The sequence below is a fragment of the Hyperolius riggenbachi genome, chromosome 5 (genome assembly GCF_040937935.1).
Source record: "Hyperolius riggenbachi isolate aHypRig1 chromosome 5, aHypRig1.pri, whole genome shotgun sequence".
In the NCBI taxonomy this organism is placed as follows: Eukaryota; Metazoa; Chordata; class Amphibia; order Anura; family Hyperoliidae; genus Hyperolius; species Hyperolius riggenbachi.
Window position 1 is genome coordinate 43399410 of NC_090650.1, and position 20376 is coordinate 43419785.

Sequence of the window (20376 nt, forward strand, 5' to 3'; positions counted from 1 at the left end):
TGCAATTACTATTATCCTACTACCCTCATGTGTTGGTGTCTGATGGGATTGTAAAACATGACTTGAATTTATGGGTGTTGATGTGGAGGACTCTGTACTTGCAATGACCTGTATTTCTTTCCTTGTTGTGTAATGAAAAAACAATAAAAATTTACCTGTTAAAAAAAAAAAAAATCTCCGGGCGCCGTTTGTAAACGTTATTTATGTCCGGCGCCCTTTTTTCCTGCTCAGCGCCCATTAAACGTTATTTATTATTGGAGTGAATGGTGGCGCCCTTTTTGTCCACTAGCTGCCTGCACCCTTTTTTCCCGTTTCCATATAACATTTTACTGCCTGAAGCAAACTTGTAAGGATGCGTCCCCCCTTCCCCGATTTGGAATGATCACACCGCACCTGACAATTTACTGTGCTTAATTTAATGTTCTCACATGACATGCAGCAGCTCAGCACAATATACTGGAAAAAGTTTTTTGAGGAGGCGCCCTTGGAATTTAGTAAATAATTATGTATGTATATATATATATATATATATATATATATATATATATATATATATATATATATATATATATATATATAAAACAAAATGAGGTGGCTTACCTCTGTTCTAGACTCATATTAGGTAAAAAAGATTCTTTATTAAAAATGGATAGGTATACGTGTAGGATAGCAACCCAACATTGTGAGTATATAGTCTCACATACACAAGCATCCAGTGGCGTAGCATTAGGTATAGCCACCATAGCGTTGCTATGGGGCCCCTACGCCACAGGGGGCCCGTGCAAGTCAGGGGACTTTTTTTTTATTATGATGCCATCCGGGCCCCCTCCCAGGTCCCCCCCCCCCGATAATTTTAGAACAGCACCGCCTCCCCCGGCCCCCCTCCTCTGATAAAGTGGTTGATGAGGAGGGGGACTATGTGGCGGCGCATTGATCCTCCCTGGCGGCCGGGCCGACACTTACTGTATAGTTCCGGCCAGCCAGGGAGGGAGAAGGAGGAGGACTTTGCTATTAACTGCCAAAGTCGGCACAAAACTTCGCGAAATTGCGCAAAAAGTATGCAAAATTATTAAATATTACTATTACATACAAAATTAATTACAATTTTCCCTGAAATTTCGCATTACGATGCCTAAATGCAAACTTCGATGCGAAATTGCGGCCCACCACTGCCCGTAACATGTAGTGTGCATGACATGCAATAAACTGAACGCAAGTTCAACCCAGTGGAGTGCCTCCTGCTACTTTATCGTTACTCAGCCAGGATTGAGCATTACCCTAACTAAGGGCGGTCCTGTGAAGTATCGTTACTGCGATACTTCACTCGCAGCCACTACTATATTAAAGAAAACCAGAGACGGCCAGAGATGGGAAAATGAAAATGAAAAAGATTTTACACATATCTGGGGCTTCCTCCAGCTCCATCCGCGTGGATCGCTCCCATGCCGCCCTCCTCTATCGCCGGTACCGGGTCCCATAATATCCATCGGAAGTGGCCAGTTGTACGCATCCACAGGGACTCCCTCCGTCTCGCCGGCGCCTGCAGGCGCTTGCTCAGTACGGAGGAGCACACTGCGCTTGCGTCGACTGGCCCTGACTGGCCAAAGTGACGGAACCCGGTACTGCCGATGGAGGCAGCAGAGGACGGCGGCGTGGGAGCAATCCATGCGGGTCACTTTTCGGGTCACTGCTGATCTGCAGGTGTGTGAGTGTTGGGAATAAAGAGCCGAGCCAGAAGGATGCTACATATCTGCACTGACACCAATGCATAGCTCCCAAATGTCCCTCTTTTGGAGGGACAGTCCCTCTTTGGGAGCCCTGTCCCTCTGTCCTTCTTTCCTTCTCATTTGTCCCTCTTTCAGGACTAGAGATGGCTCGAACCTCACATTTTGGGTTCGCGAACTGCAAACGCGAACTTCCGCTAAAGTTTGCGAACTCGGCGAACCGCAATAGACTTCAATGGGCAGGCAAACTTGAAAAACTACAAACACGTTTCTGGCCATAAAAGTGATGGAAAAGATGTTTCAAGGGGTCTAACACCTGGAGAGGGGCATGGCGGAGTGGGATACATGACAAAAGTCCCTGGGAAAATTACGGATTTGACGCACAGCAGGGTTATAATCCCTAAAAGGCAGAAATCACATTGCATTCCTAAATTGGAGGCATAAAGTGCTTGAAAACATCTTGCGTGTGTATACATGGATCAGCAGGTAGTGAAAGTAGTGTACTGCTTTACACTGACAAACCAAACTCACTGTGTAACGCACTGCAAACAGCTGTTTGTGTAGTGATAGCCGTGGTAACAGCTGGCGAGCTAATAGTTCTGCCAAGCCAGCTGTCAGACGCCGGGTAAGAGGGTGACTGGCAGAAATTGGCTTCCTCCGCTCAAAGATTTCCTTAACGGACACTTGGCTGCTGTGGGCAGAGGAGCAGGAACCCCTCAAGGTGAGAGGCGGAGTGGAGGAGGGTGGCTGTGAAGGTGCAAGGGATAAAGCGGCTGAAGATGCTGCACCTGAAGGAGGAAGAGGAAGCGGAGGGTCGCTTTGCGTTTGTGTGCTGCTTTTCTTCAGGTGGCCATCCCATTGCTGTTTGTTCTTTTTCATCATGTGCCTTCGTAAGGCAGTTGTCCCTATGAGGTATAATGCAATGTGCAGTCACAGAGATGCAGTGAAAGGTATGCACTGACTGGTATAATACAATGTGCAGTCACACAGATGCAGTGAAAGGTATGCACTGACTGGTATAATACAATGTGCAGTCACAGAGATGCAGTGGAAGGTATGCACTGACTGGACAAATACAGTGTGCAGTCACAGAGATGCAGTGAAAGGTATGCACTGTCTGGTATAATGCTATGTGAAGTCACAGAGATGCAGTGAAAGGTATGCACTGACTGCTGGTATAGTACAAATGTGCAGTCACAGAGATGCAGTAAAAAGTATGCACTGACTGTGCTGGTATAATCCAAATGTGCAGTCACAGAGATGCAGTGAAAGGTATGCACTGACTGTGCTGGGCCTGGCACAGTATAGCAAGAGCCAGCTGCAACAGACAGGGCTGTATACAGTGGCATAGCAATAGGGGGTGCAGAGGTAGCGACTGCATCGGGGCCCTTGGGCCAGAGGGGCCCTGAAGGGTGCACCCCCTATCACAGTATTAGCTCTCTATTGGTCCTGTGCTGGTAATGATCACTTCTATAGATGCTTTGAATAGTAGTAATCCTTAACACACTGTTCCCTATCCCCTTCTTGCATCTCTGACACTGTAGTTGTCCTTAGCAGGTTTTGGTATGCCATATCAATTTTTATGTATAGAGTGCTTGGGGGCCCTATGTAAAACTTGCACTAGGGCCCATAGCTCCTTAGCTACGCCACTGGCTGTATATGCAGTGTCAGTGGCACACATACAAAAAAAAAAAACACACCACAAGAACATTAGCTTTCAAAAGAGCTTTTTTGTGGTGCTTTTCAGCAACCTCTCCCTTCTCTCACTAAGCAGGCAGCAGACAGAGTGAGAAGATGGCAGACGCAGCAGCGTTTTTATTAGGGGGGGGGGGGGTCCAGGAGGGAGTGCAGCCTGATTGGCTGCCATGTGTCTGCTGACTGTGATGCAGAGGGTCAAAGTTTAGCCCAATGATGTGGTGTAGGGTGCGGGTCGAACTCGCTATGTGTTCGCGGTTTGTCGTTAACAAGCAAGTTTGCAGGCTAGCTGTTCAGGCCATCTCTATTCAGCACTTTGTCCCTCTTTCTATGTAAATATATGTATTTATCTACTAAAAAATGTGTTTAACTGACTCTAAACTTTATTCCCATCCTTTAAATTGATATATTACTAATTTTAAAATGTTAATTTGAAGGAAAATGAACCAGGATAGAAAGGAGCAGTGTGGTTTGAATTACAAAACAGATTTTTCTTATGAAATCTTTATGGTATGCATGACTAAGGGTGTGACGGGGGCGTGATCAGGGGTGTGGCAGGGGCATGGCTTAAGTGTCCCTCTTTCTCATCTGAAAAAGTTGGGAGGTATGCCAATGCCCTATATGGGGGGACACCTTGGCTACTTATATGGGGAGTGGCTACCTATACTAGGTCGGTTGCACCTTTGGCTACTTACCTATACTGGAGGGCTACCTATTTTTTGGGGGGAGGGAGCACCGTTGGCAACCTATTATAATTTGATTAGGGGACCTCTGATGGAAGGTGGAGAGCACAAATTATGTACCGCTTGGGGCTACTAAAACCTCAGCAGCACCCCTGTACAGTATGACCCTACTTATAAACAAATTCAGCTTATAAACATCCTCCCAGTACAGACCCTGTTTTTGAAATTATAGTTCATACAGTACTGTGCAAAAGTTTTAGGCAGGTGTGAAAAATGCTGTAAACAAAGAGTGCTTTCAGAAATATCCAAAATCAATCATTTGCATTCAAACCAGCATTAACTCTTATAGGTACACTTAAACAGTCAGGGATTTTGTAGGATTATAAGTGTATTACAAAGCAATTATACCAAACAGGTGCTAATGAACATCAATGTTACAATGAGCAGAGGCGTATCTAGAGGGGTGCATGCATGGCGTGTGCCATGGGCGCCACACCACCATGGGCGCCATTCCTACCCTTGTGCTGCACCGCCATACCTGACCACAGTGCTGTGCCACCATGCCTGCCTTCATGCCTCCCTGTCTTTTAGACTGGGTTAGTGTTTGAAAAGAGGACAGAGAGGGAATAAGAAGAGCCATTTCCCCCAAAAAAACCTCAGCAAAATCCTGAACCAATAAAGAATAGGCCACCATAACATGGAGCGAGAAAAGATGCTGTTTTTAGAGGGGAAGGGGACTCTGACTGAAGAGGGGGGGGGGGGCGCAGTTTCAGTATTTGCCATAGGCGCTATATTACCCAGATACACCCCAGACAATGAGGCTTCTTTGTCAGGGCCGGATTTCAGCCTAGCCAACATAGGCCACGGCCTAGGGCGCCTGAAAGAGCAAGGGCGAATTTCACCCTCGCAGAGACTGCTTGACTGTGGTATAGTCCTGTCTGTGTGCTGTGGAGGGTGTTCTGTTCTGTGCAGCCAGCCAGACCCAATCCACGGCCGCCCTGCTTCTGAGTTTACCGCACATAGCTGCGGGCGGCCACGGACAGGGTCGGGGATGTGTAAGGAGGCAGTGGGAGGTGATAACGCTGCAGGCTGTTTACAGTGACGTGTATGCCTGCAGCCTGCCGCTCCCTGAGTCCTCCCTCTCCCCTCTCTCTTCCTGTACGGAGCTGTGTTCTGCAGCCACGCCTCCTTCCTCTCCAGGCTGCTTGGTGTCACACACAGCATCTGCGGAGTTTCAATTCAAACTGCAGGAGCTGCGATCAGTGGTAAATACAGGGAAAAGCTTTACTATCACAGGCAAGTAATAGCACTTATAACAGGGGTCTAGTCCTGGGAAAAGAAGTGAGTGGACTCACCTGGAGAACCTCTGCGCGGCGCGCCAAAAAATGGGCGTGGCCAAGCACACCGTGGGCGTGGTCATGGGTGGGGCCAAATATACATGACCTTAGCAGTGATGTAAAAGGTCTGCCAAGGAAGTTTGAGCTCTGCCGTAGTTTATCCCCCAAAAATAGATGTAATCTGACAGCATTTCACCAAAAAGACACATAATCTGGTAGAAGTTCCTCCAAAATATAGATAATATGGAAGTGGTTCCCCCAAAATAGACAATGTGGCAGCAGCAGTTCCACCAACATACACATAATTTGGAAGCAGTTCCCCAAAATACGCGAAACCTGACAGCGGATCACCCAAAATACACGTAACACCCAAAGGACATATAATCTGGCAGTAGTGGTCCCCCAAACATACACAATCTGGCAGCAGTTCCCCAAAATACACGTAATCTGGCAGCAGCCGTTCCCCTAACATACACATAATCTGGCAGCTGTTCCCCAAAATACATAACAGCGATTCCACAAAAATGCAGATAATCTGACAGCAGTTCCCCCAAAATAGGAACCCCCAGGTAGCCAGGTCTATAGGTGTCCCCAGTATAAGTAGCCATGAGTATAGTAGTCCCCAGTATATGTAGCCAGAGGTGTAGTTGCCTAGTATATGTAGCCAGGGGTATATGTGCCCAGTATATGTAGCCAGTGGGATATGTCCCCAGTATATGTAGCCAGTGGGATATGTCCCCAGTATATGTAGGCAGGGGTATATGTCCCCAGTATATGTAGCCAGGGGTATATGTGCCCAGTATATGTAGCCAGTGGGATATGTCCCCAGTATATGTAGCCAGTGGGATATGTCCCCAGTATATGTAGGCAGGGGTATATGTCCCCAGTATATGTAGCCAGGGGTATATGTGCCCAGTATATGTAGCCAGTGGGATATGTCCCCAGTATATGTAGCCAGTGGGATATGTCCCCAGTATATGTAGGCAGGGGTATATGTCCCAAGTATATGTAGGCAGGGGTATATGTCCCCAGTATATGTAGGCAGGGGTATATGTCCCCAGTATATGTAGGCAGGGGTATATGTCCCCAGTATATGTAGGCAGGGGTATATGTCCCCAGTATATGTAGGCAGGGGTATATGTCCCCAGTATATATAGGCAGGTGTATATGTCCCCAGTATATGTAGGCAGGGATATATGTCCCCAGTATATGTAGGCAGGGGTATATGTCTCCAGTATATGTAGGCAGGGGTATATGTCCCCAGTATATGTAGGCAGGGGTATATGTCCCCAGTATATGTAGGCAGGGGTATATGTCCCCAGTATATGTAGGCAGGGGTATATGTCCCCAGTATATGTAGGCAGGTGTATATGTCCCCAGTATATGTAGGCAGGTGTATATGTGCCCAGGTAGCCAGGTGTGCCCCCAGCCCCTCCACCCGGAGGGAGCAGAGCAGGGAAGGCGAGCTATAGGGACAGCGGGGATGGGCGGACATCTCCCCCCCCCCCCCCCCCCCATCCCTCACCTTTGTGCTCACCTTCCTGCCTATCTCCCCTCCAGCGTTTTTAAGTATCGGCCCGGCGGCGAAAGTGGGCGAAGACTTACCTCGTTCCAGTCACATGGGACGCTCCGCTCTGTGTGCGGCTAGAAGACCAGACTAGCCGCACACAGAGCGGAGCGTCCCATGCGACTTGAACGCAGGAAGTCTCCGCCCACTTTCGCCGCCGGCCCGACACTTAAAAACGCTGGAGGGGAGAGGCAGGAAGGGGAGCACAAAGGTGAGGGATTGGGGGGGGGGGAGATGTCCGCCCATCCCCACTGTCCCTATAGCTCGCCTTCCCTGCTCTGCCCCCCTCCACACAAGCCAGGGTGAACGGCGTTCACTTTGAAGAAAAAGTGGGTGGACGCCGTTCACCCGCGTTCACGCAGGACTCGACCCCTGACTTATAAAGTTATCTACAATCAGCTGCAATAAATACAAGTTAAAGTGCAAGAGGGAGGGGGGCTGGGGGCTGCTGCTGATTATTGACTGTTTTTCTTCCCCCAGCATGTACAATAAGCTCTACAGCTGACACTGCAATTCTTTTTCTACTCTCTCTATACTTTTCTCCCCATCACATGCTGTATTTTCCTCTCCCCTCTCTGTCATCTAGTGCTCTCTATTCTATCCTATCTTGCAGTCTGTAACCCCCCTCAAACATTCTTCTGCAGCACATTACAGAGTACATAGTCATGTCACTGACTGTCCTCAGAGGCGCTCACACTCTAATCCTACCATAGTCATAGTCTAATGTCCTACCATATTATTATTATGTATTTAGATAGCACTGGCATCTTCTGCAGCACATTACAGGGTACATAGTCATGTCACTGACTGTCCTCAGAGGAGCTCACACTGTAATCCTACCATAGTCATAGTCTAATGTCGTACCATATTATTATTATGTATTTATATAGCACTGGCATCTTCTGCAGCACATTACAGAGTACATAGTCATGTCACTGACTGTCCTCAGAGGAGCTCACACTCTAATCCCTACCATAGTCATAGTGTAATGTCTTACCATATTATTATTATTATTATTATTATGTATTGATATAGCACCGGCATCTTCTGCAGCACATTACAGAGCACATAGTCATGTCACTGACTATCCTCAGAGGAGCTCACACTCTAATCCCTACCATAGTCATAGTCTAATGTCCTACCATATTATTATTATGTATTTATATAGCACTGGCATCTTCTGCAGCACATTACAGGGTACATAGTCATGTCACTGACTGTCCTCAGAGGAGCTCACACTCTAATCCTACCATAGTCATAGTCTAATGGCCTATCATATTATTATTATGTATATATATATATCACTGGCATCTTCTGCAGCACATTACAGAGTACATAGTCATGTCACTGACTGTCCTCAGAGGAGCTCACACTCTAATCCTACCATAGTCATAGTCTAATGTCCTACCATATTATTATTATGTATTTATATAGCACTGACATCTTCTGCAGCACATTACAGAGTACATAGTCATGTCACTGACTGTCCTCAGAGGAGCTCACACTCTAATCCTTACCATAGTCATAGTGCAATGTCTTACCATATTATTATTATTATGTATTGATATAGCACCGGCATCTTCTGCAGCACATTACAGAGCACATAGTCATGTCACTGACTATCCTCAGAGGAGCTCACACTCTAATCCTACCATAGTCATAGTCTAATGTCCTACCATATTATTATTATGTATTTATATAGCACTGGCATCTTCTGCAGCACATTACAGGGTACATAGTCATGTCACTGACTTTCCTCAGAGGAGCTCACACTCTAATCCTACCATAGTCATAGTCTAATGTCCTATCATATTATTATTATGTATATATATATATCACTGGCATCTTCTGCAGCACATTACACAGTACATAGTCATGTCACTGACTGTCCTCAGAGGAGCTCACACTCTAATCCTACCATAGTCATAGTGCAATGTCTTACCATATTATTATTATTATGTATTTATATAGTACCGGCATCCTCTGCAGCACATTACAGAGCACATAGTCATGTCACTGACTGTCCTCAGAGGAGCTCACACTCTAATCCTACCATAGTCATAGTCTAATGTCCTACCATATTATTATTATGTATTTATATAGCACTGACATCTTCTGCAGCACATTACAGAGTACATAGTCATGTCACTGACTGTCCTCAGAGGAGCTCACACTCTAATCCTTACCATAGTCATAGTGCAATGTCTTACCATATTATTATTATTATGTATTGATATAGCACCGGCATCTTCTGCAGCACATTACAGAGCACATAGTCATGTCACTGACTATCCTCAGAGGAGCTCACACTCTAATCCTACCATAGTCATAGTCTAATGTCCTACCATATTATTATTATGTATTTATATAGCACTGGCATCTTCTGCAGCACATTACAGGGTACATAGTCATGTCACTGACTTTCCTCAGAGGAGCTCACACTCTAATCCTACCATAGTCATAGTCTAATGTCCTATCATATTATTATTATGTATATATATATATCACTGGCATCTTCTGCAGCACATTACACAGTACATAGTCATGTCACTGACTGTCCTCAGAGGAGCTCACACTCTAATCCTACCATAGTCATAGTGCAATGTCTTACCATATTATTATTATTATGTATTTATATAGTACCGGCATCCTCTGCAGCACATTACAGAGCACATAGTCATGTCACTGACTGTCCTCAGAGGAGCTCACATTTTAATCCTGCCATAGTCATAGTCTAATGTCCTACCATATTATTATTATGTATTTATATAGCACTGGCATCTTCTGCAGCACATTACAGGGTACATAGTCATGTCACTGAATGTCCTCAGAGGAGCTCACAATCTGATCCCAACATAGTCATAGCCTAATGTCGTACCATATTATTATTATGTATTTATATAGCACTGGCATCTTCTGCAGCACATTACAGGGTACATAGTCATGTCACTGACTGTCCTCAGAGGAGCTCACACTCTAATCCTACCATAGTCATAGTCTAATGTCGTACCATATTATTATTATGTATTTATATAGCACTGGCATCTTCTGCAGTATGTTACAGACTACATTGCCATTTGCCACATGTCACTGAGTCCTAAGTCAATGTAATCGCCCTAATCTTGTGATGAGTAACCCAAAGCTGATACTTGTTATCCCTTTTCCCATAATTCTATTTTCAAATTTGTAGCCTCACCCAAGGTTGCCAAAGGGCCTAGCTTTTAGGCCACATTCACATTGGCCCTTGCATTTCTTGTGACAGCAGAAACGCAACAGATCGGGACAGCCGTGCTGCATGTTATGTTAGCTTTTTTACCACTACCACTCCAGTTTATGATCTGGCATTGTACTACTATCTGCATTGTGTTGTGTATCTTATTGCTATTACCTGTATTGTTGTATCTATGGTCTGTTACCTATCTGTATTGTTCTGTCACCCCTGTTATCATTGTCTGTAATCCTATTTATTGTACAGTGCTGCGTAATATGTTGGCGCTATATAAATCTAATAAATAATAATAAATAATAGCCTTGTGTCGGGTACAGTGAAGTATACAGTCAATTAAAAGCATGCATCACTTTCACTGTTATTGTGAGCACTTAGTAGTAACACGCAGGGGCGTAGCAATAGGGGGTGCAGAGGTAACGACCGCATCGGGGCCCTTGGGCCCAGAGCCGGGACTAGGTCCTCCAGCACCCAAGGCTGAGACACCAAAGTGCGCCCCTCCATCCCTCCACCCCAGCCGTCACACACTGATTGCTCCTAGACTAAGAGGGCCACAGGGCTCACAACCTCCCCAACACCTTAATCTCTAGTTATCTGGCTTGTATTCACTTCCATGTATCTCCTTTTCTTATTCCTTTCTGCTTCAAACACAATTAGGAATGACAGCTGAATGAATTGTGCGCCCTCTCCTACACTGCACCCTGAGGCTGGAGCCTCTCCAGCCTATGCCTCGGCCCGGCCCTGCTTGGGCCAGAGGGGCCCACCCTCAACTTCAGTATTAGCTCTCTATTGGTCCTGTGCTCATAATAATCACTTCTATAGATACTTTGAATAGTGGTAATCATTAACACACTGTTCCCCATCCCCTTCTTGCACCTCTGACACTGTAGTTGCCATTGGCAGGTTTTGGTGCGCCGTATCAATTGTTATGTATAGAGTGCTTAGGGGCCCCATTGTAAAACTTGCATCGGGGCCCACAGCTCTTTAGCTACGCCACTGGTAACACGCTGCATGCAGTATGTTACAGTACCGCAACCTGTTATACCGCAATGCACCTGCCACATAGGTGGTGCTATTACTGTACACCGTAACACACCACTGTGAATGTGGCCCTAATCTTCACTAACTGTATTTATGTTACTTTTGCCTAACTTTAGATATGCCTGATCTAGGAGTATCCCTAACCACCCCCCTTCCCCATGTCGGATAACCCTATCTTCACCTCAGTGTAATCATGGGGCGGCTGGAGATATTCGGCCTAGGCCGGTAAAAAGTACAAATCTGGCCCTGTTCTTCATCCTCTGTAGCCTGGGGGAATCCAGCGCTGGCTCCACCGAAAGTCCCTCGACAAATCCTGACAAGGACTGCGGCTGCGTGGCCAATATTTACCTACCACAATACTGCAAAGGCACAGTAGCAGCTCTTCCTTTGGGCGCAGGCAGAAATTTCCGAGCCCAATCAATCCGTTCTACTGCACAGGCGCAAAGGACTTGCACCCTCACTGATCAGGAGCCATGGTGATTGGCTCCTGATCATGTGATCACTATGATCACATGCTCATTGAAGTGATCACTAAGACAGCTGCAGGAGAACAATGGCTCTCCGGCAATCATCACTCCCCCTCCGCTCGGCATCCAGAATCACACTGGCCCTAGCGTTGGTTTCTGGCTTGATGACCCAGTACTTAGCAGCAGTATGAGGCTGGGTGCTGATCAGAGAGGAGACAGAGAGAGCTGCTCGTCACCAGACCTAGGGGAGGTGAGTAGTACTTACTCACCATGCCTCCACTAGACCACCAGGGAATTAAAGGCACCCACTGGACCACCCACTAGACCACCAGTGTGTTGAAAGGACCCTCTGGACCACCCCCAGGGAATTAGATAACCCACCATTGGACCACCAGGGAATTAGAGGATCACCAGGGAATTAAAGTGTATCCAAGAAAAAACATATCAAAGCATTTATGCTTTCATTGGGGCTTCCTCCAGCTCCATGGGCTCCCTTGCTGTCCTCCCAAGATGCTCTGATTTTCTGCTGGCCAGCCCAGTCTCTCTCTCATCATCTCCAGGCAGGTGTGCTGTACTGCGCACGCGTAGCACAGCCGTACACGTCCCCACTGCACTTGATGGGAGCTTGATGGGAACGTGCAGTCCTGCGTCCTCTCTTACTACAGCTGCACTTCATGTAACCCAGCAGCACGTAACAGGTCACATGAGGCACCACTGTAGCCATGGATACAGGACGCCTGATGGGCAGATGGAGATCCCATCGCTGGAACACTGAGAGAAGGTGAGTGAAGCAGCATCATGCATCTAGAGAGGGGGAGATGGGGAGTGCCAGGAGGGGGGCATTTGTGGAGAGGAGCCGCCTCTTGTCCTGAAGCATGTAATTCACTTTGTTTCATGGAAGAAACACTCCCGTTTTCAGTACAGCATGTGGCTGGCTGTTTATCCTTACAGCTTTCTCAATATGACTGTAGGTGGGTCAGATCAGTAGTGACTAAGACTAACTAATTTGTGTAGGTGGCTTTATTCTGTGCCCACTGCCAGGCCCAGATTTACATCACAGGAGCCTTTAGGCACAGATGTTCTGGCACCCTAGACTCCGACCACCAGGAACCTACAAACCCCAGCTGAACCGCTCCATAAGTGTGCTGCCTGGCCCCGCTATCACTTCTCCCTTACTTCCCTTGCCTGTCATAGAGAGCTACAGGTTCCCCTTAGTATTAGGTAGCCAGAGATATCCTCAGTATTAAGAAGCTAGAGGTGCACTCAAGAATTTGGTAGCTAGAGGTGCCCCCGACTGAAGGGAGATCTTGTCAGTGGAATGCCGAGAGCTAGGTGAGTAACCTCTGATTTACACTCTGCTCGGGTCTCTGCATAGGAAAGACAGGAGTGAGGCACTAGGGGAGGGGAGTGTGCTGCCTTTCCATCATCAGGCGCCTGTAGGCACGTGCCTACAGTGCCTTATGGTAAATCCGGCCCTGCCAATTGCTGAAGATGTGGAAGTCTGAGCACTAGTCTACCCTAACTAGGAGCAGTGCTCAAGTTTTACCTATGCTACGCTGCATGCATACACTCCTTTATAAAGACAATGGCTGATATGCAACTACATTTTTCTCCTGAGTTTTCTCCTTGGAGACACATTTCCATCTTCTGTTTACAATAAAGGTTGCCATACATCAGGCAATGATGGGCAGATTTGACCAAGAGACAAATATCTCTAATCGAATCTAATCAGAGAAAGATCTGTCGGCTTCCCATGCTCCGAAGGCAGATTCCTGATCAATTTAATGCTGAAATTGATCCGGAATAGGCCTTGTGATGCTTCATTCACTGCCTTGCTGACGCTGTCCCCCCCCCCCCCCAATGTGTAATGTGCCCCGTAATGCACAGTGCAGTATACATTACCTATCTGTGGCTGCCGCTTGTCTTCTGCTGACTCCAGGTGCTGTCCTTTATCCACACATGCGCTCCTCATGGTTGCTGGCAGAGGTGGCCTTTGGGGGGGGGGGGGCAAGTGGGGCGATCGCCCCATGCCCCGCACCTCAAGGGGGCCCCACAATCATGCCCACCATGTCCATTTTTATGGTGGTGCAGGAAAGAGCTGTGTGTGATCTGAACAGTAGTAAGTCATTTACAAATTCACAGATCTTCCTATTTTGTTTTATGCATCTTATATTTTGCACCGACCTCCCTTTTATTGCTTAGGTTTTTGCCTTCAGCATGCTTTACTGTACTATGCCGTTTGCATTTTTGTAATGAATTTCTACACTGACTTGAAGTTTGCCAAATGTCAGATTAAGTTACTTGCAAGAGCCTCAGCCCGAGGGGCCCAGGGGCTTTTAGGTCAATCAGTGGAGTATGGCTTGGCTTGGAGCCGGAGGGGGCTCAGGCTGGAGCCTCCAGACTGGCAGGGGATGGATGCTAGGCTGACTGGGGAGCTGGAGATGGGTACTAGGCTGGCTGGGGATGGGTACTAGGCTGGCTTGGGTGCTGATGATAGGTACAAAGCTGGCTGAGGATAGGTACTACGCTAGCTGGGGAGCTGGTAATGGGTACTTGGCTGGCTGGCAGTTAAAGGCCAGTAGGCCACTAAGCCTGTTTGATTACATTACGTATTGTAATTGTTCTTATATTTGGTTGCTTAGTGGCCTTAATTGTTTTTAAACAATAAAAAAAGTGTACTGCATTAGAGGCGGACAAGCACGTGGGCGTGGTGGTATGGTAACGTTTATGGACTACACTTACGGCTCTAGGCCCCGCATATGACACTCACCCCAGGCCCCGTGTACTCTAAGTCCGCCTCTGGTTGCCGGAGTAATGTGGGCATGTGTATGGACGGAGGATGAAGCCAGCCCGGAGCCAGTGGAAGACAAGTGGTGGCCACGGACAAGTAATGTGTAGCGCACTGGGGGGGGGCACATTAGGGGGGACAGCATGAGGGATTTTGACGCATTCATCACTCGTCCCAGTATCGCTCACCATTACTGCAGTGCACCCGATATCGCAAGTCAGCCCTACATCTTGCAGCATGTCTGACTGATTACTGCAACCAATTTCACCCCGAAATTGGTTGGATCATTGATCAGGCTTGCAACTGACGGCACTGATATTTTTCCGATTTGATTGTAATAATCAAATTGGATGGTCGATCAGCTGCCATGTCGCCCGATGATGTATAGCTACCTTAAAGGGGTTCTGTGGAGGAGTTAAATAAACAAAAAACGACACTTACCTGGGGCTTCTATCGGTCCTCCTATGATCCTCAGTTCCCAGCAGCCGGTCCCGGTCTAATATTCGTCTAACTAAACGAATAAAGCTTGCTCCCGCGTGCATCATCGGTACGAAGTTTTCTTGCCCTGCGCATTAAGCACCTGATGACGTGTACGGGAGTGAGCACGTGCGCAGCCACAGTCTAGTTAGACGTGCAATTACAATGGAACCGGCAGCGGGGAACGGAGGATTGTTGGAGGACGGCGTGGGGCAAGACAGCTGCAGGGGGCCGATAGAAACCCCAGGTAAGTGTCAGTTTTTGTTTTTTAAAACATGTCACAGAACTCCTTTACGTTTTCAGCACTTTGCAATTGAAAAAGTACCAAAAGTAGGTGGAAAGTACTCTCAAAACTCTTTTAAGTATTTTCTTGTTTGCTGGTGATTTAAATGGCATTTTATTGACAAGTTAGTAAATAGAAAATATCACTTACAAGAAAACACAGGAGAAAAAGTTAATTGCATATGGGCCATTTTGTTAATTTAGTTCTTGAGAAATCCAGATCACATGCTGTAAACACAGCCCCAGAACTCTTGCACATCACATGACTGGCATTTGCTACAAGTCATACAAGTAATGTTGGTGTTAAATTTGTATCGATTGATGTCAATAATCACATTAATTGTAAACTGGGATTGGAAACTCATGCTTTCCTGCAGATTGGTAAGGTCTGATCTGCAATTTCCAGTTTGGTTTTCTGTATTATATTATTATTATTATTATATTATGTTATAGTTTGGCTGCATCAAATTGCTATGAAAAGTTTGTTTTTCTCACTACAGTGCAAACAAGGAAAACTAACTGGGGACTTTTTTCTTAACTGTTATAGTCCCAGAATTGACAATAAGGACAACATGCAGAGCTCTTGGATTGGTCTGTGGAACAGTGATGCTGATGAAGGCTTCCAGTGGTCAGATGGTACAGCTGTAAGTTATGCCTCTATGATTTCTAAATAAAGTGTTATGCCTGGTGCACACCATGCAATTTCCCATCAGATAGACAGCTCGAATCGATCATTTCTGACAGGTACAATCTGATTTCCGATCCTTTCTCTGACCGATTTTTCAATCATTTGTATACAAAATCGAGCAGATAATATCGGACCTGTCTGAAATGATCGATTCGACCCACCTGTCTGCCCACTTCTGCACTCCTCTGCAGAGGGAGGGAAAGAAGTAGGGGCACTTCGGGCAGCCAGCGAGCTGCCTCTCACTCACTTGGGGGTGTGGCCATGCTCTTTTCCCCCTTACAGTGATGCGCCCGGGGACATGTGCTCCCCCTTGCCCACCCATAGCTATACCTCTGCTAAAGAGAGGGAAGCCTCTGGATCCTATTGAGGTTTCCCGCAGCATCATGCGGTCTCCCCTCGCCGAGCGTGGACCCCTGGCTTACTGTCAAGAAATATTTTTGCAATTTTATTGGGGCGGCGCTCCTGTTCTATCATCAGTGCACTCGTAACAGAAGAGGAGCTCGGCCCCATTGTGTAGGGAGTTCAGGCTTGGTGGTCAGGGGACTAGAGGACGCAGAGGGAAGCCTCAGTAAAATCCAGAGGCTTCCTCTTTCTGAACTGAAACTATGGCTCGGGTCCTCTTTCGTACACTGGACAAACTACGGCCCCCGAGCCGTATCTGGCCCATGTGCACTGTAACTCCGGCCCTCCCTCCCTGCAGAGTCGTACGCGGGCGGTTACAGGGGGGCTTAAAGGACCACTATCGTGAAAAAAGTAGGCAATTAAAATCTGACAGAACCGACAGGTTTTGGGCCAGTCCATCTCCTCATGGGGGATCCTCAGGGTTTTCTTTGCTTTCAAAAGCATTTCCTGAACAGCAGTTTAACTACCAAAATAGTAAGATACCAGCCAGCCTCCCTAATCACTTGCACACTATTTTGTCAGTTAGACTTTGCAACTGCTGTTCAGGCGTCACATGACACAACGTCAGGACGTGCCAGCGTATTGCATACTGGCTGCCACTGCAGCTCACTCGTCTTGCTTTCGGTATGACAGCAGAGCTCTGTGAGCCGGTCAGGAGCCATGTGCTGGTCAGGAGCAATGTGATTTGCTCACAGTCTACTGACCAGGCCATGGAGCTCTGCTGTCATACCGACAGCAGGGCGAGTGAGCTGCGACGGCAGGAGAGAGGCCAGATCGGCGATAGCAGCAGGTCCATGTGACGTGCGGAATGCTGAAGTTGAAATCTATGCCCTGGCAGGCTTAGGAAGACATAAACAGGGCGTAGATTTCAACTACTCTCATGTTCAAAAGGTTAAAGGATACCAGATGTGAATAAAGGAAGAGAAACGGGGGAGCAAACATATACTATCTCCTATCCTGATGCCCACCGCTCCCCCCTTTTTCCTCTCTTGCCCCCTATAATACCTGAAAGCTTCCTGGGATCCTCTTCCAAGTAGCCAGAGTTGTGCTTGCTGCACAGGCACTGGCTGGGCTGCGTGCGTCCTACAACATGCGCTCATGCCGGGAGTGCACTGTGCATGTGTATGGCGTCACTACGTCACGTGCATTACGTCGTACGTATGCGCAGTGCTCTCCCGGCCATGGGGACACGTTGTAGGGCGCACGCAGCCCAGCCAGTGCCTGCACAGTAAGCCCAACTCCGGCAACTTAGAAGAAGATCCTGGGGGGCTGTCAGGTAGGATAGGGGGGCTAAAAAGGAGAAAGGGGGGAGCAGTGGGCATCAGGACAGGTGATAGTATATACCTACTTCCCCCATTTCTCTTCCTTTATTCGCATCTGGAATCCTTTAAAGAGACTCAGATGAGTCTTAAGGCAGTTTTTTACTTACCGGGGCTTGATCGAGCCCCATAAGCATGGATGTGTCCCTCGCCATCCTCCTGCTGTCTCTCGTTCAGCCGCAGTGAGCCCCAGTAACAGGCTCAGTCGAAGCCAGTCAGGGTCTTCTGTGCATGCGTGGACCTACTGTGCATGCGCAGTAGACCCGGGGTGGCGTCACTGAGCCTGTTACCAGCGCTCACCGCGGCTGAACGGGAGACAGCAGAAGGACAGCGAGGGACGCATCCGTGCTTATGGGGCTGGAGGAAGCCCCTGGTAAGTAAAACTGCCTTAAGACTCATCTCTGAGTCTCTTTAAGGAGCAGGTCTTAAACCTGTTTGATATTTGTAAAATCCTGTAAAGACATTTACTGCTTATAATGCATGTGACATGATGATGATGATGATGATGATTGATACTGATATCTTTCTCTGCTTACCTTAGTTGTCTTATAACAATTGGATTGGTTTTAAACCCAAGAAAACCAAGTGGTCAGAGCTGTGTGGAGTCGTTAGAAATTCTATCCATGTCTGGAGTACAGTGCACTGTGGATCTCCCCAGGACTGGATCTGTGAGTTGAGAAAAGGTAAATGCCTAACTCTAGATGTCAGAAGTTATTGCTAAATGCAATTAGCTTAAAAATAAGATACGACAATAACAATGATAGCTGGGGACCTTTAAATAACAACTATCAAAGAAACAGTTTTTATGTAAACCCCACATTCCTATAGAGCTTTTAGCCAGAAACACCAGAAACCCTTTAAAGAGACTCTGTAACAATTTTTTCAGCCTTAGTTCTTCTATCCTATAAGTTCCTATGCCTGTTCTAATCTGCTCTGGCTTACTGCAGTCTTTCCTAACTGCACTGTCTCTGTAATAAATCAATGTATCTTTCCTCTGTCCTGTTTGTCGGGCTAAAGCTTGATTGTGTGGAATGTGCAGGGCTGCTTGTGATTGGTAGAAGCGATACACACCCTCTGCAGGCCCCCTGCATACTCTGAATGACTCATACACTATGCTTAGCTGAGCCTATTAGAAGCTGGTTAGTTTGTTTGTAAACACTGCCTAAAAATGTTAATTACAAGCCAGGATTGCAGCAGAGAGTGGCAGAAACAGCACAGAGGGGCACAGGAGAAAATAATGAATAGAATGGTATGCTTTTTATTGTAAGAATATTAGAGTACAGATTCTCTTTAAAAGGTCTCTCAGTCTCAGCACAGCAAATTTGTTGTGTTGGCATGGGGGAGGATGAGCTGTAATATGTAGCTAGGCTAAACATCTCCCTTGCTGTTAACTTTACACTGTGTGGCAGAGAGAGACACACACAGACAGGGACACAGAGCTGCAGCTGATGATTATTTACACACTATTTGAATGTATATTTCTGCTTTACATCATTCTGAACTAATTTTCCTCATGGTATTGTTGCTAGTGAGGACTGTCTCTGACTGTATGCTGGTTGTGCTGGGCACAGTCCTCCATAGTAATGCCCACAGTGACTCTTCTCCATCATATTTTCTTCACACAAATGAAAAGATGAAAAAATGCCTTTGTATTGCTATTTGCTAGTAGAGATGGCCCGAACCTCCGATTTTAGGTACGCGAACCCCGTTCGCGAACTTCCACAAAAGGTTCCGGCAAACTTTCGCGAACCGCAATAGACTTCAATGGGGATGCGAACTTTGAAAACTAGAAACATTTATGCTGGCCACAAAAGTGATGGAAAAGATGTTTCAAGGGGTCTAACACCTGAAGGGGGGCATGGCGGAGTGGGATACATGCCAAAAGTCCCCGGGGAAAAATCTGGATTTGACGCAAAGCAGCGTTTTAAGGGCAGAAATCACATTGAATGCTAAATTGCAGGCCTAAAGTGCTTTCAAACATCTTGCATGTGTATACATCAATCAGGGAGTGTAATTAGTGTACTGCTTCACACTGACACACCAAACTCACTGTGTAACGCACCGCAAACAGCTGTTTGCATAGTGACGGCCATGCTGGACTGGTGCGCACCATGGCCAGAGTGCAGGCCGTGGCGGTGTTCAAGCCCATATGGTCGCCGGGCTGTGGTAGTTCAATGATAGAACAACAGTGACTGTCCAGCTGATCAAATTTGGTCTGTCCACAATAAAGCAACAACCTTATTATCTTTGATGTGCCACCCCCCCGAGACACTCATATAGCCGGAGGTTATTGCTTCATTGTGATACGCAAGCCCCTTCACCGCGGCAAGGCAATGATCACGAAGGGGAATGGGCACATGTACATGCCTTTTGTTTTGTTGTTGCAGCTGCACTGCAGCCAGAAAAATTAGGCAGGCATGTACACACACCAGAAAAATTAGTATAGCGGCCGCTGCTAGCAGCGGGCTTAAAAATTCAGGAATCCACCTGGAGTCCTGGACCCTGTTGGTGGTAGTGGAGAAGGCAAGCGGCATGCAGGCAGAGATGCTGTGTGTGTGGACTGACTTAGTCTTCGGGCGGGCAGTAGCCCTACGGGATTCATGCCTGATTCATTTTGATAAAGGTGAGGTACTGAACACTTTTGTGACTTAAACGACTTCTCTTCTCAGTGACAATGCCT

At 46.9% G+C, this 20376-nt stretch overlaps 1 protein-coding gene across 2 annotated transcripts in view; it reads left to right on the forward strand.

Moving 5' to 3' along the window:
* The window catches only part of LOC137518158 (macrophage mannose receptor 1-like), a 493922-nt gene that overhangs the window by 179046 nt on the left and 294500 nt on the right, over positions 1-20376 (forward strand). For both annotated transcript variants that reach the window (XM_068235572.1, XM_068235573.1), the window contains exons 14-15: positions 15835-15931; positions 18238-18379. In XM_068235572.1, coding sequence (XP_068091673.1) covers positions 15835-15931; positions 18238-18379 — 239 coding nt within the window. The remainder of the gene's footprint in view (positions 1-15834; positions 15932-18237; positions 18380-20376) is intronic.